Source organism: Streptopelia decaocto (genome assembly GCF_964273445.1).
Source record: "Streptopelia decaocto genome assembly, chromosome: 3".
Lineage (NCBI taxonomy): Eukaryota > Metazoa > Chordata > Aves > Columbiformes > Columbidae > Streptopelia > Streptopelia decaocto.
The window spans coordinates 13,672,654-13,691,260 of NC_138656.1; the positions used below are offsets into that span (position 1 = coordinate 13,672,654).

General features: G+C 43.3%; 1 protein-coding gene across 1 annotated transcript; it reads right to left on the reverse strand.

Moving 5' to 3' along the window:
• Positions 1-273: 273 nt before the first annotated feature.
• On the reverse strand, positions 274-18,598 carry SNX5 (sorting nexin 5). Its single transcript, XM_082048263.1, has 13 exons — positions 18,470-18,598; positions 8,634-8,738; positions 7,996-8,106; positions 7,298-7,419; positions 6,860-6,983; positions 6,133-6,228; positions 5,175-5,280; positions 5,020-5,095; positions 4,154-4,193; positions 3,978-4,064; positions 2,713-2,872; positions 1,879-1,964; positions 274-839 (listed from the first exon to the last, which is right to left on the reverse strand). The coding sequence occupies exons 1-13, from the start codon at positions 18,500-18,502 to the stop codon at positions 792-794; spliced, it is 1,194 nt and encodes a 397-aa protein (XP_081904389.1). The 5' UTR covers positions 18,503-18,598; the 3' UTR covers positions 274-791.
• Positions 18,599-18,607: the final 9 nt, after the last annotated feature.

The window sequence follows — 18,607 nt, forward strand, 5'->3', positions numbered from 1 at the left end:
AGTTCAAGCATATCAATGCTTTTGAAAGGCTTTGTTTCCTTTGTGTACAGCATATAGGAAATAAAAGTTTGAGAGCTACTCAAGCAACAAGACCTGAAGTCGCCACATTGCATGTTAACACCCATTCCAAGAACAATCCTGTTAAGTCAAATATTTAACCCTAGTGCTCCAAATGAAGAGCTCCAGGTGATCAGTAACTTGCCATAGGTCTGTGCCTGAAATCCCAGTTTGCCCTTTTACATCCCACACAAAGTCTTGCCATACAAAAGCAGCTTGTTCTATCAGAGATCTTTATTTGCTGTATTGCTGAAGTGTACAAATACTGAATGTAGTTATAGAAATGCAAAATATATTGTAGTAGAAATCTGTCTGGGAAGTGGAATGTTAGGATATTTACTTTATAAAATTACTACACTTATATAAGTCACTGCCACTTGCAAGCTTTAAATATATCAGGGCTATGAAGAGACAGATTTATGATCCTGCAAGAAAAGGAGTTCTCAGAAAACATTTTCTGCTAGGTGAAGTCAGTCAACAGCAAATTGATTTCTTACATTTTACTCATTTTGAGTTATCAGCCAGCAGGATGTCAGCTACATCCAAACAATTCATACACAATTTGGCTCTCATTTATACCAAGAAAGTCAATGTATCACTATCAACATATTTAAGTACTAGTCAAACAATCTCTGTGACAATATTTATTTTAAGCTAACAAAGTCAAGCCAATAAGTTGCCCCTGGCCATTGAGTGCAATTGATGCTTTTTTCACATTTTCAGAATAAGGCTCCTTAGTTCTTGAATAAGTCAATACAGCTTTGCAGGAGAGAGACATTGTTCTGGAAAGGAAGAGAATTAATTTCAGATCAGTATGACTGATAATTTAAACCAGGCCTTCCACAATGAAGTAGCTTCCAAAATAGCAGGTCCATCCCCAAATTTTGTACCCTGTGACAAAGTTAAAGAGCTTATACTGCAAAGACAAGCATTCAAGTAATAAAGCATCAAAACCAGATCATATGGCCTGCAATCTGCCTCTTCCTGCAGGCCTGCAACCATGACTGCTTGTGGGAAAGAGGGGTAAGAGACAGAACAGTAAGTTTTTAAAGTGGACCAAATCAAACCACATTGTCAAGCCTTTTATGTGTCACATTCGATATCAGCAGTGAAGCAGCTTCCTGTGACAAAGCCCAGCACTCTCAAGGAGTGGGAAGTTAAACTTCCCTTCTCCAAAAGAAGCTGAGGATGCACAGTTACCTCTTCCTGAGGCTCCCTGCATTGTTCTCTACACTAAGTTAGCAGACTTGGTAACCTGTGTGCACTTTCCTGGATTAAGCTGGCAGTATATGGTGTGGTCTCCACAGCCTACTTCAAGCATACTCAGTAAAGCTCGGCAGAGGCTGCCACAAAGCCAGTGTCCCCCTTCACTGACAAGCCAACTGAGAAAGGATGATGGCTAGATCACAAGCTGCAGGATGTGCTCTCACAGCACTCAGTAACATCTGAAGCAGCAGCTGCCTCTAGATGCAGGAGAGGTTGAAACCCACAGATGAGGCTGCCTCATGGGAAGTTAGGCAAGTGGTTGTGCACTACCAGCAAAATCAAGACTTCACACCTGCAGCCCAATAGGCCAGTGTCCTAGGAGTGACAAGTAGAAAACAGACTCTCTGCACGGGACAGATAAAACTGTCAGCATTTGTTCTTTGTATGCACTACACCTACAGCTTTTCACTTCCTTTCCTTCACCTCTTCAGATCTTGAAGAGCCCAGCTGTTCTATTTTACACTTCCTAGTTTTAAAAGGAAACCAGCAAATCCTCCAAGTTACACAGAACTCACTCTCTCAAGCTACGCCTGTTAAATTCCAAAAAGAACACACCTTTGCGTGTTTTATTTCCAGTTCTGCCATTTCAATTAGGTTTTTGCGGAATGCTGCTATTCTCTTCTGTTTGAAGCTCATCAGTTCTGCAGGGAAGAAAGAACAAAGATAAGACAGATATACAAAATGTAACATTTCAGTAATGCCCCTTATGTTTCCAGAGTTCTGTTGTACAGCTCTAGTTACAGCATTTTACTACAAAAAGGTTTGAGTTAGTTTTGCTGTTTCTAGCCAGGAGGTGCATATATCACATGACACTGACATCTTGATGAGGAAAGAGACAGCTTATCTAAGATAGAAAGGTTTTGTAGGAAGACAATTGGAATAAGACGGAAGTAAGACACATAAGCTGAGAACCCAGAACATTTAAAAGACAAGAATGTTAAAGGAGTAGTGTATATACCATGAAAGCATGTTTCCTCTGGTTTATGTTGTCCAAAGACATCTACTAAGAACCAATGTTTGAAACTCTGTATGAGGCACTCAGCTGTACCAGAACAGAAAAAAAGCCTGATTGCACAGTTCTAATTGAGATAATGAGAAGCCTGAGTAGTTACCTTCAGCTGGAGGCTGAGATCAAGAGTACAGTCATGAAAGCAAATACTAGGGGCTTATAATTAAGGTGAGTCTAGTACTGACATTGCTCTGCTTCAGACATTCATTCTTAAAGATACTTGGCTGCATTTATTTTACAGGCATCTATACTGCCCTTGGGATGTCCAGACTATTTGCTTCAGGAGAGTGTTCAAAAGCCTTCAGTAGTTGAAGGTCAAATGGAGACCTGAACTGCATTAAGATCTCCCTTGAGCATAAATACAGCAAATCTTGTTTTACCTTGTTTTGCAGATTCTGAAATCTTTTCAAACTTCTGACAACAATCCTGTTGATATGCCTCAGCCAGCCTGACATCCTTGCTCTTTAGTCTGGCTTTATCTAAAGCTTTGTTTGAGTTTTCATAGTCAACAAGAGCCCTTGTACGCCTGTACAGAAGATCCTGAAAGTAGACAGGAATAGTGCAAAGCCTTATGAGGACTGCATCCCAAACTGAGATTACAACTAACTTAACAGCAGGAGATTTCACTTCTTTCAGCACCAGATTCTGCTTCTTCCAACAAGCCATTATAATCTGCTATGCTCTTTACATAGCAACAGGAGCCTTTTGCCAGTGCAATATCAAGTAATCAGAACAGCCACTTGTCCCTTAGTTGAGGAAGTCTGAGAGCTACTGTAGGGATCACTTCTCTTAAAGTAGCTTTAACTTTCTGTAAGGTGGACCTTTCCACTAAGGAGTAATAGCACTTCCTGAATTCCCTCAGTCTACTTCCAGTAAGGGGATATATTATCATTTAACTTGTTAGAGATCTGACAGTTTGACTGAAACACTAACATGTGAAGCAGTACAGGTCTTTGTGCTAATTCCTTTCTAATCTAGCAGCAGTATAGTCTTGATATCTAAACAGCAGTACACCAAACAGGGAGTCTGTATTCAGTATTCCAGGGTACATGGCATTACAGGTGTGACACTAGATGAAGATGCCCATCTGGTTATACCTAGATACCATTTCTCAGCATAGTTACACCCTTGTCAAGTCAAGTATTGATTAGAGAAGAGTTGCTGATAAGGCTTTTGCAGTCATATCAGTTTACCAAACCCCTCTTGAAAGCCAACTCAAACAGCCCTCACATATTACTACATATTAATGATGAAGTACTTCAGTAATTGGGATTTACTTCAGGATTTTTAATTAGTCATCATTGCTTTTACTGACAAGCAATGAGTACTCAGGCAGGGGAAGGGTTAGAATGCTGCTGCAGACTCAAATTCAGTTCGCTCTAACTTGCCTACAGACATCTAATGAGTTCTTCCTCTCTACATGCTAAAGAAAAATTTGTTGAAGATCTTAAACAGTCCTTCTGTAAGTGTACTGGGCTGCAGATAGCCAACATATAGTTTCTGTATTCTGATGTGGTTTAGGAGTGCCAGGTTTCTTAGGCAAAACAAGAGTCCACCTTCCCATCTTCTTAAAGCACAAAGAAGAACACGGGTGAGTCATGATGCCCATAATAAAACTAAGCTTCAAACAGAAAATTGTTCTCACCTTAGCAGCTTCTATATTGAGCATGTAGTACCTCAACAGTTCAGAGAGCTTTAAGTCTTCATCAGATGAAACTCTACTCTCTACTTTCTGCAGAAAAGATCAGATAGTTGGTATATAACAGGAAACAGTAACATCCAGATTCAGATATTCTTTCCCTGCTCCAAAGCTTCTCTTACCCTGAGTTTCTCAAAGAGCTCAGCAACTTTCAACAAGTACCTAAGGGAAAAAAAAAGGCATAAATAAGTCTTAGATACTTCCTAGTCTGATAAGTTCCAGGATCAACTGACAGGAGACCAAAAAGCTGAAGGCTGGAGTTTACTCCTCCATACAGATCCAGACAACAGCTTAAGAAGAATTCAGGTCTAAGCAAAGACCTGGACAAAAGATGCCAATTCCAGCCTAACAGACTAGTATAGTTGGGCAGCTAGACACCATTTAAAGTAACACCACTGATCTCTAGACCAGAAAGATCTTGTGGAGAATTTCCCTGCTGCTAGTCTCCAAGTAGGATGAGACATCTTGTTGTTTATTCAGCTATATACTCTTAATAAGGTCTTGGTAAACTGATAGCAAAAGCTTGGAAAGGTGGAAGAATTCACCTCAGAAAAGGTGACTAGGCTTCCACAGCTTAAACTTCTAGTGTTCTGGAACTGCAAAGGTCCAGAAGAAAATACAGGCCTAGTGTAAGCCGCAGTTGTATTTAACAGCACATTCGAACACAATGCATAACCCCTTTCTCCCATAATCTCTGGGAGTGTGCAACCTGAACAAAAATTGAAGGAGACCTCTGTTTAGAAGGAGATTTGAAGACCAGTACAATTCAGGTCTAGGGCACAACTTGCAAAAGATCAGCTAAGAGTCAGATGCAATTGATAATTTTACATCTGTCATACCAGGAGTATCAGACAAAAGAAAGTTTAAATGCCACCTGCTTGAAATTCAATAAACTCAAAACAGTTATTACTCAATGCCCTGGATTTTACAGAAGGAATTTGATATTCCTAGACTCAGAATACATTTATAAACAGTTAGAATTGCTTACTTTTTGATAACTGTAGGTTCCTCTAATGCCAGGCTGTTCAAGCAAGCTGAAGTATAAATATAGTCATCTGCAACATCTGCAAGAACAAGACAAGATTTTGAGGCTGAAATCAGCAAGACTGCAAGGTCTTTAGAAAGGTCTTTGAAAATATTCACTTTTATGAGATCGTGTCATCTTATCTGCTTTTGCACATGCATCCTTGATTCTGTTGTAGTAGTTCACAAGAAAAGTCTTCTCTTGCTCAAAAAAGTCTTCTACTTCCTGAAAGAGAACATGACTTATTAAGTCAGTTACATTACAGCAGAATACAAGCTCTTCTCAATTTTGGGAAGGATCAAAGAAATAACCACAGCCACTTGAGCGTTATGCCCATCAGGCTCTACTGAAGACCAGAGTTCAACAAGACCCTAAGCCAAGGGTTTGACAAACCAAGCTGTTTGGACAGTTTCTTCATGATGAAGTGAATATGGGCTTGACACCGGACTATTCAACACTGCAGGTTATCTGAAGCAACCAGTAAGCTGGTATCAGATGGCTACCAACTGCTGGAATTTTATTTCCCAGGTCTTCTACAACACAGTAGCTAAGCAGGAAGCAGTTTACAAGGTTGCCTCACATCCACAAACATTACATGTACTGAAATATTTCATGACATTGTGTTTAGGACAGCAAGTCTATTAGAAAGAGCTACCATGGCAACATGGACCAGTTACAGGAGTCTTTGGTATTTGGTCTCAGAGTGCAAGCAGAAACCCGTAAATCATGTTTGTTCACAGCTCCAAAGTAGAAAAAAAGCCACAAGCACATTTGCCGAAGGTGGAACACCTTCGTGTCCACCAGCATCAGATGTTAAAGCAACTCTTGTGCATCCACCAGAAACTTTAAATATACACTTAAATTTTAACAGCCTATAGCTTCAATATCTTGTTTCTATACAAGTCAAAATTAGTACAGGCTACTCCACAGAACTTGGGACAGCAGTAACAAGGAAGGTTAGCATCAGTAACCGAGCCTCGTGCACATCAAGCCTGAAACAGACATAACTAACTTCCCTCAAGCAGGAAGCAAGAAAAACAAGATTAGGCTAAGTAAGAGAAAAAACAACTACCTTACCTTGACACCAGAGAAAAGGACTTCATCAGCACTCTTTACCACACTTTTTAAAAAGCCACCAAACATCTCTTTTGTGTTTTTCCTCCGAACGCTCAGCTGCAAAAGAGAGCCCAGGAGAGCTTTAAAGTCATACCAATGGGGAAAGGAGTGACTATTTTGACACTTGCAATGCTGTAACATCATTTATATCTAGCAGACAACAAAGCAAGGCATTTTCCAAGCTCTCTGTAATAGCCCTATGAGCTGCACAAAGATGGTCTGTGTAACAATCTTTTGACTTGTATGTGTTCAACTATGCTGTGCCTCAGATTTTTTCATTCCCAGAAACAGCTCAGTTTCTCCTTGCATATCTTGGATCAGCATCCATCACTCAATTAAGTGTAACAAAACAGATGCAGTGCTAACTTTAATACACCTCCATTCTTCCTTTTTAGGACCATGCACTACACAGCATAGGTACACCTGAAACATATTTGTTTCTAAGAAATCAAGACATACCAAGCTGGCTCCCTAATCAACTTGACTAGGATTAAAAACCACTGAGATTTATAGCAGAAAAAGGTCTAAAGACCAGGCTTTCATCCTTTAATCATCTCACAGAAGTACTGGCAATATCTGCTTGCTGACACTACACACAGATTTACATAACATTCTGACTGGGCCCAGAGAAGTGACACTCTTACACCTCACCTCACTTTGAAAGGAAAAAAAAAAAAAGGTATCTTACATCCTGGTCATACTCCAGGAAAACATGAAAATTGCGATCTTTGCTGAGCACAGGATGAGAAGAAATCCGCTGAAGGAAGATTTCATGTGATGATACAGTCTTCTTGAAGACAGCCAGATATTCACTGAAGGAAAGAACATACTAAGTCTCTTGTACTGCCTTCTTCAATATACAAAGAATTGTTTTAGGTTTATAGAGTGCAAATATTCAGCAGCATGCTTCTGAAATAGCTACCTAGTGATCAAGAAACTATTTTCACTCTTTAGCTAGGAAGTTTTCCAGTTTGAGAGAAACTTTCAACAACACCCCAGCTCCAGGATTTTAAAGATTAATGCAGCAAACACCCTTCAGAACTCAAGATTAATTACCACTAAATATGTTTCTCTCCCAGGAGGTTTCTCTAAGTAGAGCTTAAGGCAGTATGCTCATTCCACTTACGCTTCTAGCTCTTGCTTCATTTTGGCAAACTCTTCTTTTGTCATAGACACTTCTCCTTCCCCTAGCTTCTGCATCTTCTCTCTGGGACCATCAAAGTCAGGCTTTGAAGGTGCTGGAGGTATCTAGCCAAGGAACTGGTTAGTGACAGATGCTAGCAAATAGTTTTCAAAAAAATCACTTCTAGCCTTCTCTGGAAGGCTATGACTTGCCTGGTCGTGGCAAGTGAGCAAGTCTCTGCACCCAGGAATTCTAGGGGCATGTTGATGTCTAGGTCCCTGTTGGCCCCTCCCAGCTCTGTGCTGCCCCTGCCCCAGGAGGAAAATCAATTGAGATGAACAGCCTCTATAATCTACCCTGTAGCCAGCCATCTTCTGTGGCCCACAGGGCCTCCTACAGAATCATAATAGAAAATAAAGACTCTATTTAACAGAGTATTTTGCTGTGTTATCTTCAGACAGATATTAATACCACCATAGAGTCAGGAACTTCCAGAGCACAGAGGTCTTTTTCTGCTGCTCCAAGCAAGCAGAGCCATACCACTCAAGTTGTTTGGGAATTAAGGCAAAAGGAAGCATCGGGAATACCTGAGTCATGGAACACTAGTATGATTGTTAAAACAGACTTCACACTCTTACTAGTATGCACTTTAAATCACCATAGTCTTTCATTTAGAATTGCATTTTTTAGGAAGTACTTACAATGAGTCCTGCATACTCTTCAGTTTCAGTGAGTGTATCATGCAGCCACACAAAGTCTTCATGCTGCCTTGTAACTGAAAACTCAGGGCTTTGAAAAGCAGGCAGTGTAGTCTGGAAGAGAAGATATAGAAGCCCTACTGTTTTGTAAATTAGTGCTTTTAGAAACAGTTCTGTCCATTTCCAAAGGAAGCTATTTTGCCTAGTGAGAGCCTCGCCTACTCCCTTTTAGCTGAGCTGGCATTCATTTGAGAGCCTTACTACCAAGTATACTATTTAAAGAATAGGCACTGTTGTGGAATAGCAATAATGCAGCTTACTCAGTGAAGTTTTGCAGTAGCTGGTTTCCCCATCCCTACCCCCCAGCCTTCTGGTGTCACACTAGGATTCCTCAGCAAACCAAATCCAGTGTATCAGCTACCTTGTCTCTATTTAGAGAGCATTCAAGTCCTAGGAAATCTGAAGTTTCTGCAGATACATATATACACACACACACCCCTGCCTTCAGGCCACCTTTAAGTGAAAAATCTCCATCTAGATTTCCTTCACTGTCAAGCCCATCTTCACAGGTATATTTATTGCAAATACAGAGATTACTTGCATAACATTTATTAAGACCACTTGCTACTCCACAATCTTACCTTAGTATGCACAGTGAACTTAACTCTGTCCTTTTCACTTAGGGCATCAGGTATATCAATTTGGAGAGAAGGATCAACATTCAGGTCTACAGATACAGACCTCAGCTGCAAAAGAATTCACAGGATATGTCTTGGTCAAGCATCAAGTAGGTTTAGCGAAGAACCACATTGCACTAAATCTCTTCCTCCAACAGCAGCACATTATGGACAAGCATGACAGCCTTGACACTACCTCCACATCACTGCAACAAGCCTTCCCTTCCAAACACAGGAAAAGAAAAAGGTTTGTTAGCTTAAAGTCTGAAGAAACAATTGTTAGAGTTCACACCAGAGGTATTGGGAAGTCTTCTCTCAAAAGAAGCATGCTCCTTCCAGTACTTCTCCAGCTTGTTTTCTTGAAGCACATTAAGCCAAAGCCTACTATGCCATTTCAAAAATAACAACAACCCTAGTAGTTCTCTCTTTATGACCCTGTGCCTCCACAATATGTGGCAGAACAGTTGATCCTGGAATAAAAAAAAAAAAAAAGGCATGAAACCTCTTTCTTTAGGCTTCTATAAAGTTTAAGAACCAACTGTTTGCTAGAAACAGGACCAAACCCCAAGAACACTGCAGCACTAGCACTGCACCTGTTCAATCTTATTTTCAGGATACCTTGCATCCCATTATTCATTGCTGCTAGAATGCACACTTGCTGTTAAAGAAAGCCCCATTAAGCTGGTACAAGAACAAGTGTCAAAGATATCTGAATTTTCCTTTACAAAAAGCTATTTATTGTAACCCCAGGTTCCAGTATAGGTTGGGAAATTCCATATTAGAGAGCAGTGTAGGGGAAAGGGACCTGGGGGTCCTGGTGGACAACAGGATGACCATGAGCCAGCACTGCGCCCTTGTGGCCAGGAAGGCCAATGGCATCCTGGGGTGTATTAGAAGGGGGGTGGTTAGTAGATCGAGAGAGGTTCTCCTTCCCCTCTACTCCACCCTGGTGAGACCACATCTGGAATACTGTGTCCAGTTCTGGGCCCCTCAGTTCAAGAAGGACAGGGAACTCCTGGAGAGGGTCCAGCGTAGGGCAACCAAGATGATTAAGGGAGTGGAGCACCTCCCTTATGAAGAAAGGCTGAGGGAGCTGGGTCTCTTTAGTTTGGAGAAGAGGAGACTGAGGGGTGACCTTATTAATGTTTATAAATATATAAAGGGTGAGTGCCACGAGGATGGAGCCAGGCTCTTCTCGGTGGCAAACAATGACAGGACAAGGGGTAATGGGATCAAGCTGGAACACAAAAGGTTCCACTTAAATTTGAGGAAAAATTTCTTCTCAGTAAGGGTGACAGAACACTGGAACAGGCTGCCCAGGGGGGTTGTGGAGTCTCCTTCTCTGGAGACATTCAAGACCCGCCTGGACATGTTCCTGTGTGACCTCACCTAGGCATTCCTGCTCCAGCAGGGGGATTGGACTAGATGATCTTTTGAGGTCCCTTCCAATCCCAAACATACTGTGATACTGTAAGCCTCTTCCTCTCATAAATCTAGGTCTTAGGTTTTCAAGACAGATCTCTGTATCTGTCAATATTTTAATGCTATTTGTTTCCATTTAGAGCAGTTCAGAAGAGGTTTCTGAGCATGGTATGTGAGGAAATCTTTATTGAACCTGGTATGCTCTGAGGTTTCCTGTAAAGACCAGACTTACCTTCCCAGTGCTTCAGACAGCCTACACCCAGAATACAACTTCAACCAAACTTTTATAGAGCAGTTCTCAGTTGAAGATGCTCTAGGTTACACACCACTATCATCCTCAAGTTATAGTCCTACTGAAATTCCTTACAAGGGCAGTCCTTTCTGACTCAGAGTAAACAAGGCCTTGATGCTGAGAATGCCCCAATGTTCAGGGAAGTGGACAAGCTGCACTCATGAGCAGTAAGAGTGAGCATAACCAACCCATTTGTCCCTCTGGTTTACAATTTGAACTTCCTTAATCAGGTTGTACTTCACTGATCATACTCAACCATTGAAGACAAATGGTTTCAATTCCCTACAGGACCTCAGAAGCAAGCAAAAAAGTTTACGTGTATCAAGCATATATTACCAAGATTAATGTATACATCCAGTTCTTACATTAAGTAGAATCATGTATTCAGATACCAAGGAATTGACCTTTACAAGCTATTAGTGATCACGAGCTTCAGTCATCTGCACCCAAGAAGCATGCAGGAACCTTAATCTATCGTAGTATGGTGGTTCCTGTGCTATGAAAGCCATCATCTAAGAGGCCCTTCAGTGTTGCAGCCTAACAAATCATCCTTATTTTCTGCATAAGGGAGAAACTGCCAGAGATCAAGGTCACAATGCATGAAGTTGGCTGAAGACTGACCATCAGAGGCAGGCTGAATCCCTAGGTTATCTTTATAGAGATAATTCTGAATGCCTTCCCAGGAAAGCAAGTGAGAGAACTGGGCCACAACTGATGTTGTTTCACCACCCTGCAGCATATTAGTGCTCAGATCCCACATGCCCGGAGCTTGCCCCAACTACCTGATAAGAACAACAAGCTTCAGCAGCAAAGCCCACAAGCAAATGGTGCCAGACAGCATCTGAGCAATCCTGTCATATCACAGATAGCTTGAATGCTACCTTAAGCTGCTGTAAAGCTGCAGAAGAACTGTTGAGAGGTCACACCACTTTATAAGGTGAAGTTTTATTTCCAAAAGCTTTTAGAAATTCCATCCCTCTAGCCTGGGCATCTGTGTATTGCAGACTGGGTAGATGAGAAGTCTCCATGGCTGCCCGCAGAGGACACAGCTGTCAGGCTGATATGCATCTGCATCCATGATCAGGTTCTCAAGCCTAAGCAAGGGATACCCCAGTCACTGTACCCTCATTCTTCTAGTCATGCTAAAAAGACTTTAACTGCTGCATACTACCTGTTTGCTAGAGTTAGAAGAAGGTACTTTAGCTAAGAGATACACCTTTTTAAGCCTTATGACTATGGAAAGACCTTGTATTTGGCACACTGAGCTTCCCATTCTGACTCATGTAGGACAGAAGGCTGCATATTGCCTTGGCAGCAAGCAAGGACATCAAGCTCACAGAGTATGCCCTGGAATACAGTTCTTAGTAGTCCCAGCACTGCTCACATGCAAATGGATGTCAGAGAGTCCAACAGGGTAGTTGCTTCTCTCCAGATACCTTATGGGACAGATTATTATATCCCTCTACAGGCATGCTACAGCCTACATAGGACTTGCTAAGAAGGCACAGACCAAACAGCACAAATGTGCATGTTTTAGAGGTCACTGACACTGGTTTAGGCAGAAGCTGCCCCACCCAAGCACTAGCAGAAGGATAGGTAAATACCACCTCAGACATTAGTTTCACTAGGAGCACAGCTCACTCTCTGCCAGCTGAATGAAAGGCAAGTTGGTCAGTGCTTCCCACCAACACTGACCAAGCAGCACCAGCAGCCAAAACAGTGAGATGCAGACCCCGGTGTTTTGCATCCTGCTTACTTATCTTTACTGTCCAAATAGGATCAGCAGTGCTAACAATATGAACTGCTGAGTCTGGAAAGTACGATAAGCCAAAGGAAACTGCTTTCTCTCACATAAACTAAGGAAAAGATTACACAAATCAGCCAGTCCTGAATTTGCAACCCTTTTTGTTAAGTGATGTGGAGAAAGTAACCCGTGACTCGATACTGTGTGAATACCCCTCCATGCCTGCACAAAATGTGGGCAGGTACGAACACAAGATGGTACTGCTCTGTCAGATTAAAGCAGTTAACATGTCACAGGTGTTTCTCCCATGCACTTGTACCATAAACTGCAGAGGCAATGGGGCAAGAACACATAACTGACAGCTTTAATGGTCCCCAGGAATGCCACTGCAGCGGAGCTTAAGCGGAGCTTATTGCCCCAGCACGGGCTTATTTATACAGAAACAACTAGGAGTCAGCAGCAGTGCTCAGCTGTGCACTCTAGACCAGTGTGTACCATGCACAGGGCCCAAAGTGTGAGACCAGCCCAGAAACAGGACAAGAGGCAAGAAGACACCTACACACAGTGATGGGATCCTGCCCCTCAGGACTACATGAAGCCACTTGCTGATAAAATATTGCACCTTTCCTAACTAAACACCTGCTGTAAATGTACATGATCCAGCCTATACATAAAGGCCACTCTGCAGGCTCAAACAAGAAGTGTATCACTGAAGACAGCAGAGGATTATCACCTCTAACTTTCAGGATTCTGGTCTTCAGTGAAGAACCTGGAGCCATATGAAACAGAGGTTAATAAAACCACTGGTTTGTTCTAGTCCTGTGAAGGTCACTGTGGGCTCCTAACTCTAGGTCAGAGATATTTAGGATTATGCAATCACAGCAGCAATGCTCAGACTACAAAGAGAGCATTCACACTGCCTGACTTCAGGAGGATGAAGTGCTTTGCTTCCCTACAGAAAGTGCTGGGGCAGCATTTCTCCAATGAACTGGAAGCAAGAAGCCCCCCTCATTATCCCAGTTCTATAAGGCATTAATCACAGAATGGTTGAGGTTGGAAGGGACCTCTGGAGATCATCTAGTCCAACCCACCTGCTAAAGCAGGTTCACCTAGAGCAGATGATATGTGAATGCATTTGAGCCTGTTTTGAATGTCTCCAGAGAAGGAGACTCCACAACCTCTCTGGGCAGTCTGTTCCCATGCTCTGTCACCCTCAAAGCAGTTTCTCCTCATGTTTAGATGGAACCTCCTATGCTTCCGTCTGTGTCCATTGCCCCTCATCCTATCATTGGGCACCACTGAAAAGAGTCTGGTCCCATCCCCTTGACATCCACCCTCGAGATATTTTAATGTATAAATAAGATCCCCTCTCAGCCTTCTCCAGCTCTCTCAGTCTTTCTTCATAAGAAAAGCACTCCAGACCCCTACTCATCCTTCACTGGAATCCCCTCAGCAATTCCACACCAACCCTTAATCAATACAAACACCTGCTCCTGCAGCATTAGCAGCTCATCATTCAGGACCTTTCATTCCACCACCCCTCCTATACCCATCCTACAAGCAGGAATGAGGACCAACTTGCTAATGGTCACATGAAGGCCGTGCAGAGCAGAGCAATTAAACTTCCACCTCCAGGCACACAGCCTTCAGCAGGAAATTACTCCTAGCTCTCTGGCCTGCCATGCCTGGCAGCTCCTTTGTATCTGGAGGTATTTCTCTGCTAGGACATCATTGCTTCCTCCATGCACTCAAGGCAGTGGGCAAGAGAACTCAAGTCTCCCTATTCCAGTTACCAGAAACCAGTCTGTTCCCCAACACCTTCAAGGGGATATAATTCAAACTCAGCAGTTTGTGAGAGATTATTTCTTGCTTGCAGCACATGCCCAAAGAGGTAGAGAGGATAGTAACTCCTGGAGCAGCACCATGGGGAAATAGCTGGGTTGGGCTGCAAACTGAAACACTCACACAAACCTAGCATAGTGCCCCCACTTCCCTTTGTCAGAAACAGCTTGGAGGCTTCTGGTTTGCATTGACTACAGCAACTGCTACAGCTACTCTGATGCCTTCCACTTCTAGGCTTATGCCTCTTTAGTGACTCACATTGGGACACTCAGGGTTTCTTGAGGGTTCAATAAAAGGCCTTCCCTGTTCAGTAAAGATACCACCCACCACAACTGTCTGACTTGGAAATTAGAGCAAGACATCAAGCAGAGCTCTCCAGAATAACAGACATCATATTGATTAATGCTTCTAAGACCGAAGACTAAACACATAAATTATGGTACCAATTAGGACACTATGACAATCACCTTATCTCAAAACCCAAAGAGAAGACTCAGAGAGCACTACTGTGACCGGTCAGGTAGAGTTTTACCGTACTTGCTTAAAGATGTTAAACAAACAAACAACAAGAGAGTTGGATAATTTAAGTACAGCCATGTGATGACCATCAGATACACAATCTTCAACTTGACAGACTCAAGCTTCTGCTCAGGCCTCACACAATGCAAACACATGTCCACGCTTGGAAGCATCCAGTGGGAGGAAATGCCCTCAGCAACTGAAGCTGCTCAGTTCTGCTGAGCAGCCTGAGTTGCTGCTTCTACAATTATGCCCTCTGCAGTTTTAGCATCAGTTCTAGATGACTCAGTGTTACTTCTGCATTCTAACAAAAGAATCTGCCAGTGCAAGCAACTGTGTACAACATCTGATCACTAGCAAAATAAGAATCTATATTTGCTTTAAAAGTTGGATTAATCCAATGGTTTTCCACATAGCTGGGCTCCCAGAAGGATCGAGGAGCCCTTTCACAAGGGTTTACATGCCACAGCTTTCTGCTTGTTGTCAGCTACCTTTTAAAAAACTTCTCCTCCTACTGATAACCTATCTGCTGTCATTCAAGCAACAGCCACAAACAAGACTTTAGTAACTACATCTGCCATTACCCAGCATCCATTACTTTTGCAGAGTAGGCTTTCTAATTAAACTAGTTTAAGTGCTCTCCAGAGAGCACTAAGAGATCATGATGTTTTCTCGCAGTTTATATAGAGCCCTCAGTTCCAGAGGGCCTTGTTTTGATACTCAGGAGTTAATCAGCAGCCTCTCAGGGTACCTGGCCAGCAGATATTAGTGGCATTAGTTGCTGGAACTATGTTTCAGCCATATTTGGCTCTCCCCTTAATCAAGATACAAAAAAATATGTCTGAAAGTACACTGTGTGCATGCAGCAGTAAAGAGCCAGTACAGACTTGCTGTTAGCTCTCTGACATTCAGCTGAAACAGTCCCAAAGTAGTCCAAGTTACATAGAACCAGGAAAATAAACCAGTCTCTTCACACACAGCCTTCATGTTGTTACTTATGCTATAGAAAATGCTTTCTGAAATTTGTGACTTGAGACTGTATAAGTTCAGTGATGCAATGGTTTAATTATTCTGCTTAAAACAAAGATAGAGGGAATAACAGCTCTGTTTAGTCACATAGAAATGGCATTCCTCACCAACTGCAGTGCTTGCCAAGTAAGCAGAAGGCAGCCTCTGTAGCCAGAACACCTGTTGCCACTGGCTGTGCACTGAGCTGGCCTGATCTCTTAGCTCTCCTGTCAGAGGGATCTCTGCAGAAGCCAAGTGGTCATGCACCTCCTTACAGAGGGAAGGGGCTGTGGGAAGAACACTGTCACCATTCAAGGATTCCATATCCCAAGCAAAAGACTCTCAAGCACACCTTGCTCCACCCAGCAGTGCACAGGACACTTCCACCCAATCCACTGCTTCCTCAGCTCAGGGGGTCAAACAGCAGCTTTGGAAGTGCAGATCAAATCATCCCAGCTGCAGCAGTCTGCCTGCAGAGCACAGCCCATGGCTAAGTACTTTGAGTCCATATGCCATCTGTAACATGAAGCACACCCAGGTAAAATGGAAACTGTGCAACAGAAGCAAAGTTCTAAGCCACAGTCAGCATCTACAAGAATGTTTTCCTGGCCTCCTGCAGCAATACAGCTTCACCATGCTCTCTTTACAACCCATGGATTTAAAATTGTGGCATTAGCCCAAACCGTTAGGCCAGCTTCATGGAGGCTGTAAGCCCTTGACAGTACATTATCCCTATTCAGTACCTTTCACCTTCCTAGCAGTTCATCTCCCCACATGCTTTTGGGCCCATCAGCACACAGAAGCAGTCTTCTCACAAAGCATAAGCAAGATCTAGTACACCCTCAATTCTTTCCAGAACATGCTGAAGTCGTCTAACACCAAGAACCACTGCTCAAGAGTGATAACAGCAAGTCCCAGGCTATGACATGCCATTTTGTCTTCTACTGACTGTTCTGAGAAAGAAGGGCTATGATACGCTCAGTATTTTCATCCAGAACAGTTTGACTAAAGCCTTTAAAATACTATTACACCACTGACATTAAGATGAAGAAATAGCAGAGTATTTGCACAAGCTTAGCTTGGCAGTCCCACTACTTGTTTCACTTTCTGAAGTGCCTTTTCCTCCCCATGACAGATTACACCATCTTTCCCACTGTGCTTCCAGTCACCCTTATCCTACTCTCCCTTCCTCTTCCTACACATCCTGAACCTCTCCTGCTTTGCCACCTCAGGGTCAGTTTTTGGTTTATACTTCCCATCCAAGGTTAATATCTAATGAAGCTCCCTTTATAGGCACAGGCTTTATCTACTGGCCACACACCAGCTCCATGTGGCTGTTTCCTTACCCAAACAGGAACAGACAAGATAGGAGTATTTCTATCCTCCTCCCTGCTGCTGGAATCCCAAGACAGCCCTACTACCTGAAACAAGCTAGTTAATCTTCGGCTATTTAATATTAGAGCTTTAAGATACTCCAGCCCTCACCATGGGGATGTTTTCCCTTCCCCCGATGTTCCTCTCTGTTAAGTTGGAAAGGGCACATAAACACTCAAAGTTACCAATTCCTGCAAGACAGTTGATATTTTACCTTCCCCTCCACACATCCAGGTCCTGCAAAGCATATGAAGACTTCCACTCAGTATTCTCAAATGGTAGATACTTTAACACTAATAGTCTCACATGCAGCAGAGAAAGGTTAAAGCACCAGCTCGTTCACGACTCAAAGCAAATAACCAGAAAACACCTCTTCAAACTTTTGCCATGTCTACTAGATCAAGATTGTTTTAAAATATTTGTAAGAGAAGTAGATGAAAGGAAGTTTTCTTGAAAAAAAAAAAAAGTTATTCAAGGTAGGCGTATTTCTAGCCTTCAAGCCAAGGAATATACATCTTGCAAAAGGCTAGAGAAAACACCAACTGAGAAGAGTTAAACACCTTTAATAGCTTAAAACACAAATCATCTTCCTGCGAGTTAAGCTTAGTCACAATGCAAAACGGCATGCAGATGCAACAGCATGAAAATCAAACAGGCAGGTTACAGACTGTTAAAGGGCTGTCTTACCTTCTATTCAAGGTGTGTGGGGGGTAGTTATTAAACCAGGTACACTAGGTAGGTTACACCAGGCAGCTTGCCCAGTATACAAAAATAATTCGAAGCCCTGACTACATACACACACATTAATTCAAGAAGTTCCTGCCTTAGAATTTAATTTGCATTTGCTCTGAGAAGTCTGGTGTCTTAACACTGGGTAACACCCCATACTCTCTCAAAGCCAAAAACCTAAGTCTCCTTGCACTTAAAGCTCCAACACTGCTACAAAGAAAGGAAAACCAAGTCAGCTACTGATGTGACAACTAAAGCAAAGAGGCATCACAGCTGAAGTGACAGCTGACAACCTAATTAACACAGGCCACACAAGCAGGAAGGCTGGTCCCACAGAGCAAGGTTGAATGCCTCTAGCAGAAGAGCCGACAGCAGTTTCCCAGTAGCACTGAGCCACAGGTCCCGATGAGCAGGTCCAGCTCCTGCAAGGCCCTGCCTGTCACCCTGTTCCCACCTCCAACCAGGTGCTCTGCTCACACCCTGCTCTGCCTTGTGGCAGCTACAGAGCCCCCTCCCTTCTCCTCCTTCCCACCCTGTTTTTTCGACCCTTTTTTCCCCTCTTTATCTCTCTCGAGGCGCCTCTTCCTTCAGGGGCAGCTCCCTGTGCTCCCCCTGACCGCCCGCCCTCAGAGGACCTTAAGTGCAGGGAGCGCGCAGCACAGAGGCCAAGAAACCCAATAATTAAAATACAAGCACTAAAAGGAACACAAATAAAAACCTGCCACTGCCACAGTGCTGCCGGGGGGAGGGAGGGTGGGGAGCTCCGTCACACCCCACGGGACCAGCCCGGGACCGACCGCGGCCCTCAGCCCGGCGGGGCACGGCCGCACCCGCACCGCTCCTCAGCAAAACCCGGGTCGCTGTCCTCACCTTGTTCTGCGTGTCCTCCCGGAGCAAATCCATGTCGCCAAGCACGGCCAACCGCTCACCACCCCCCGCGCCGCCGCCTCATATAGCCCGGGGCGGAGACACCGCCTCACGCCGCCGGGACACACCCCCACCGTCCCG

Excerpts from the sequence above, each read along its gene's own strand:
- SNX5 (XM_082048263.1), bottom strand. The coding sequence starts at position 18,502 with ATGGATTTGCTCCGGGAGGACACGCAGAACAAG. Across the intron at positions 6,984-7,297 it reads ATGAAGCAAGAGCTAGAAGC|TGAATATCTGGCTGTCTTCA; the intron begins GTAAGTGGAATG and ends TCTTTCCTTCAG. Across the intron at positions 840-1,878 it reads TGGAAATAAAACACGCAAAG|AACAATGTCTCTCTCCTGCA; the intron begins GTGTGTTCTTTT and ends CTTCCTTTCCAG.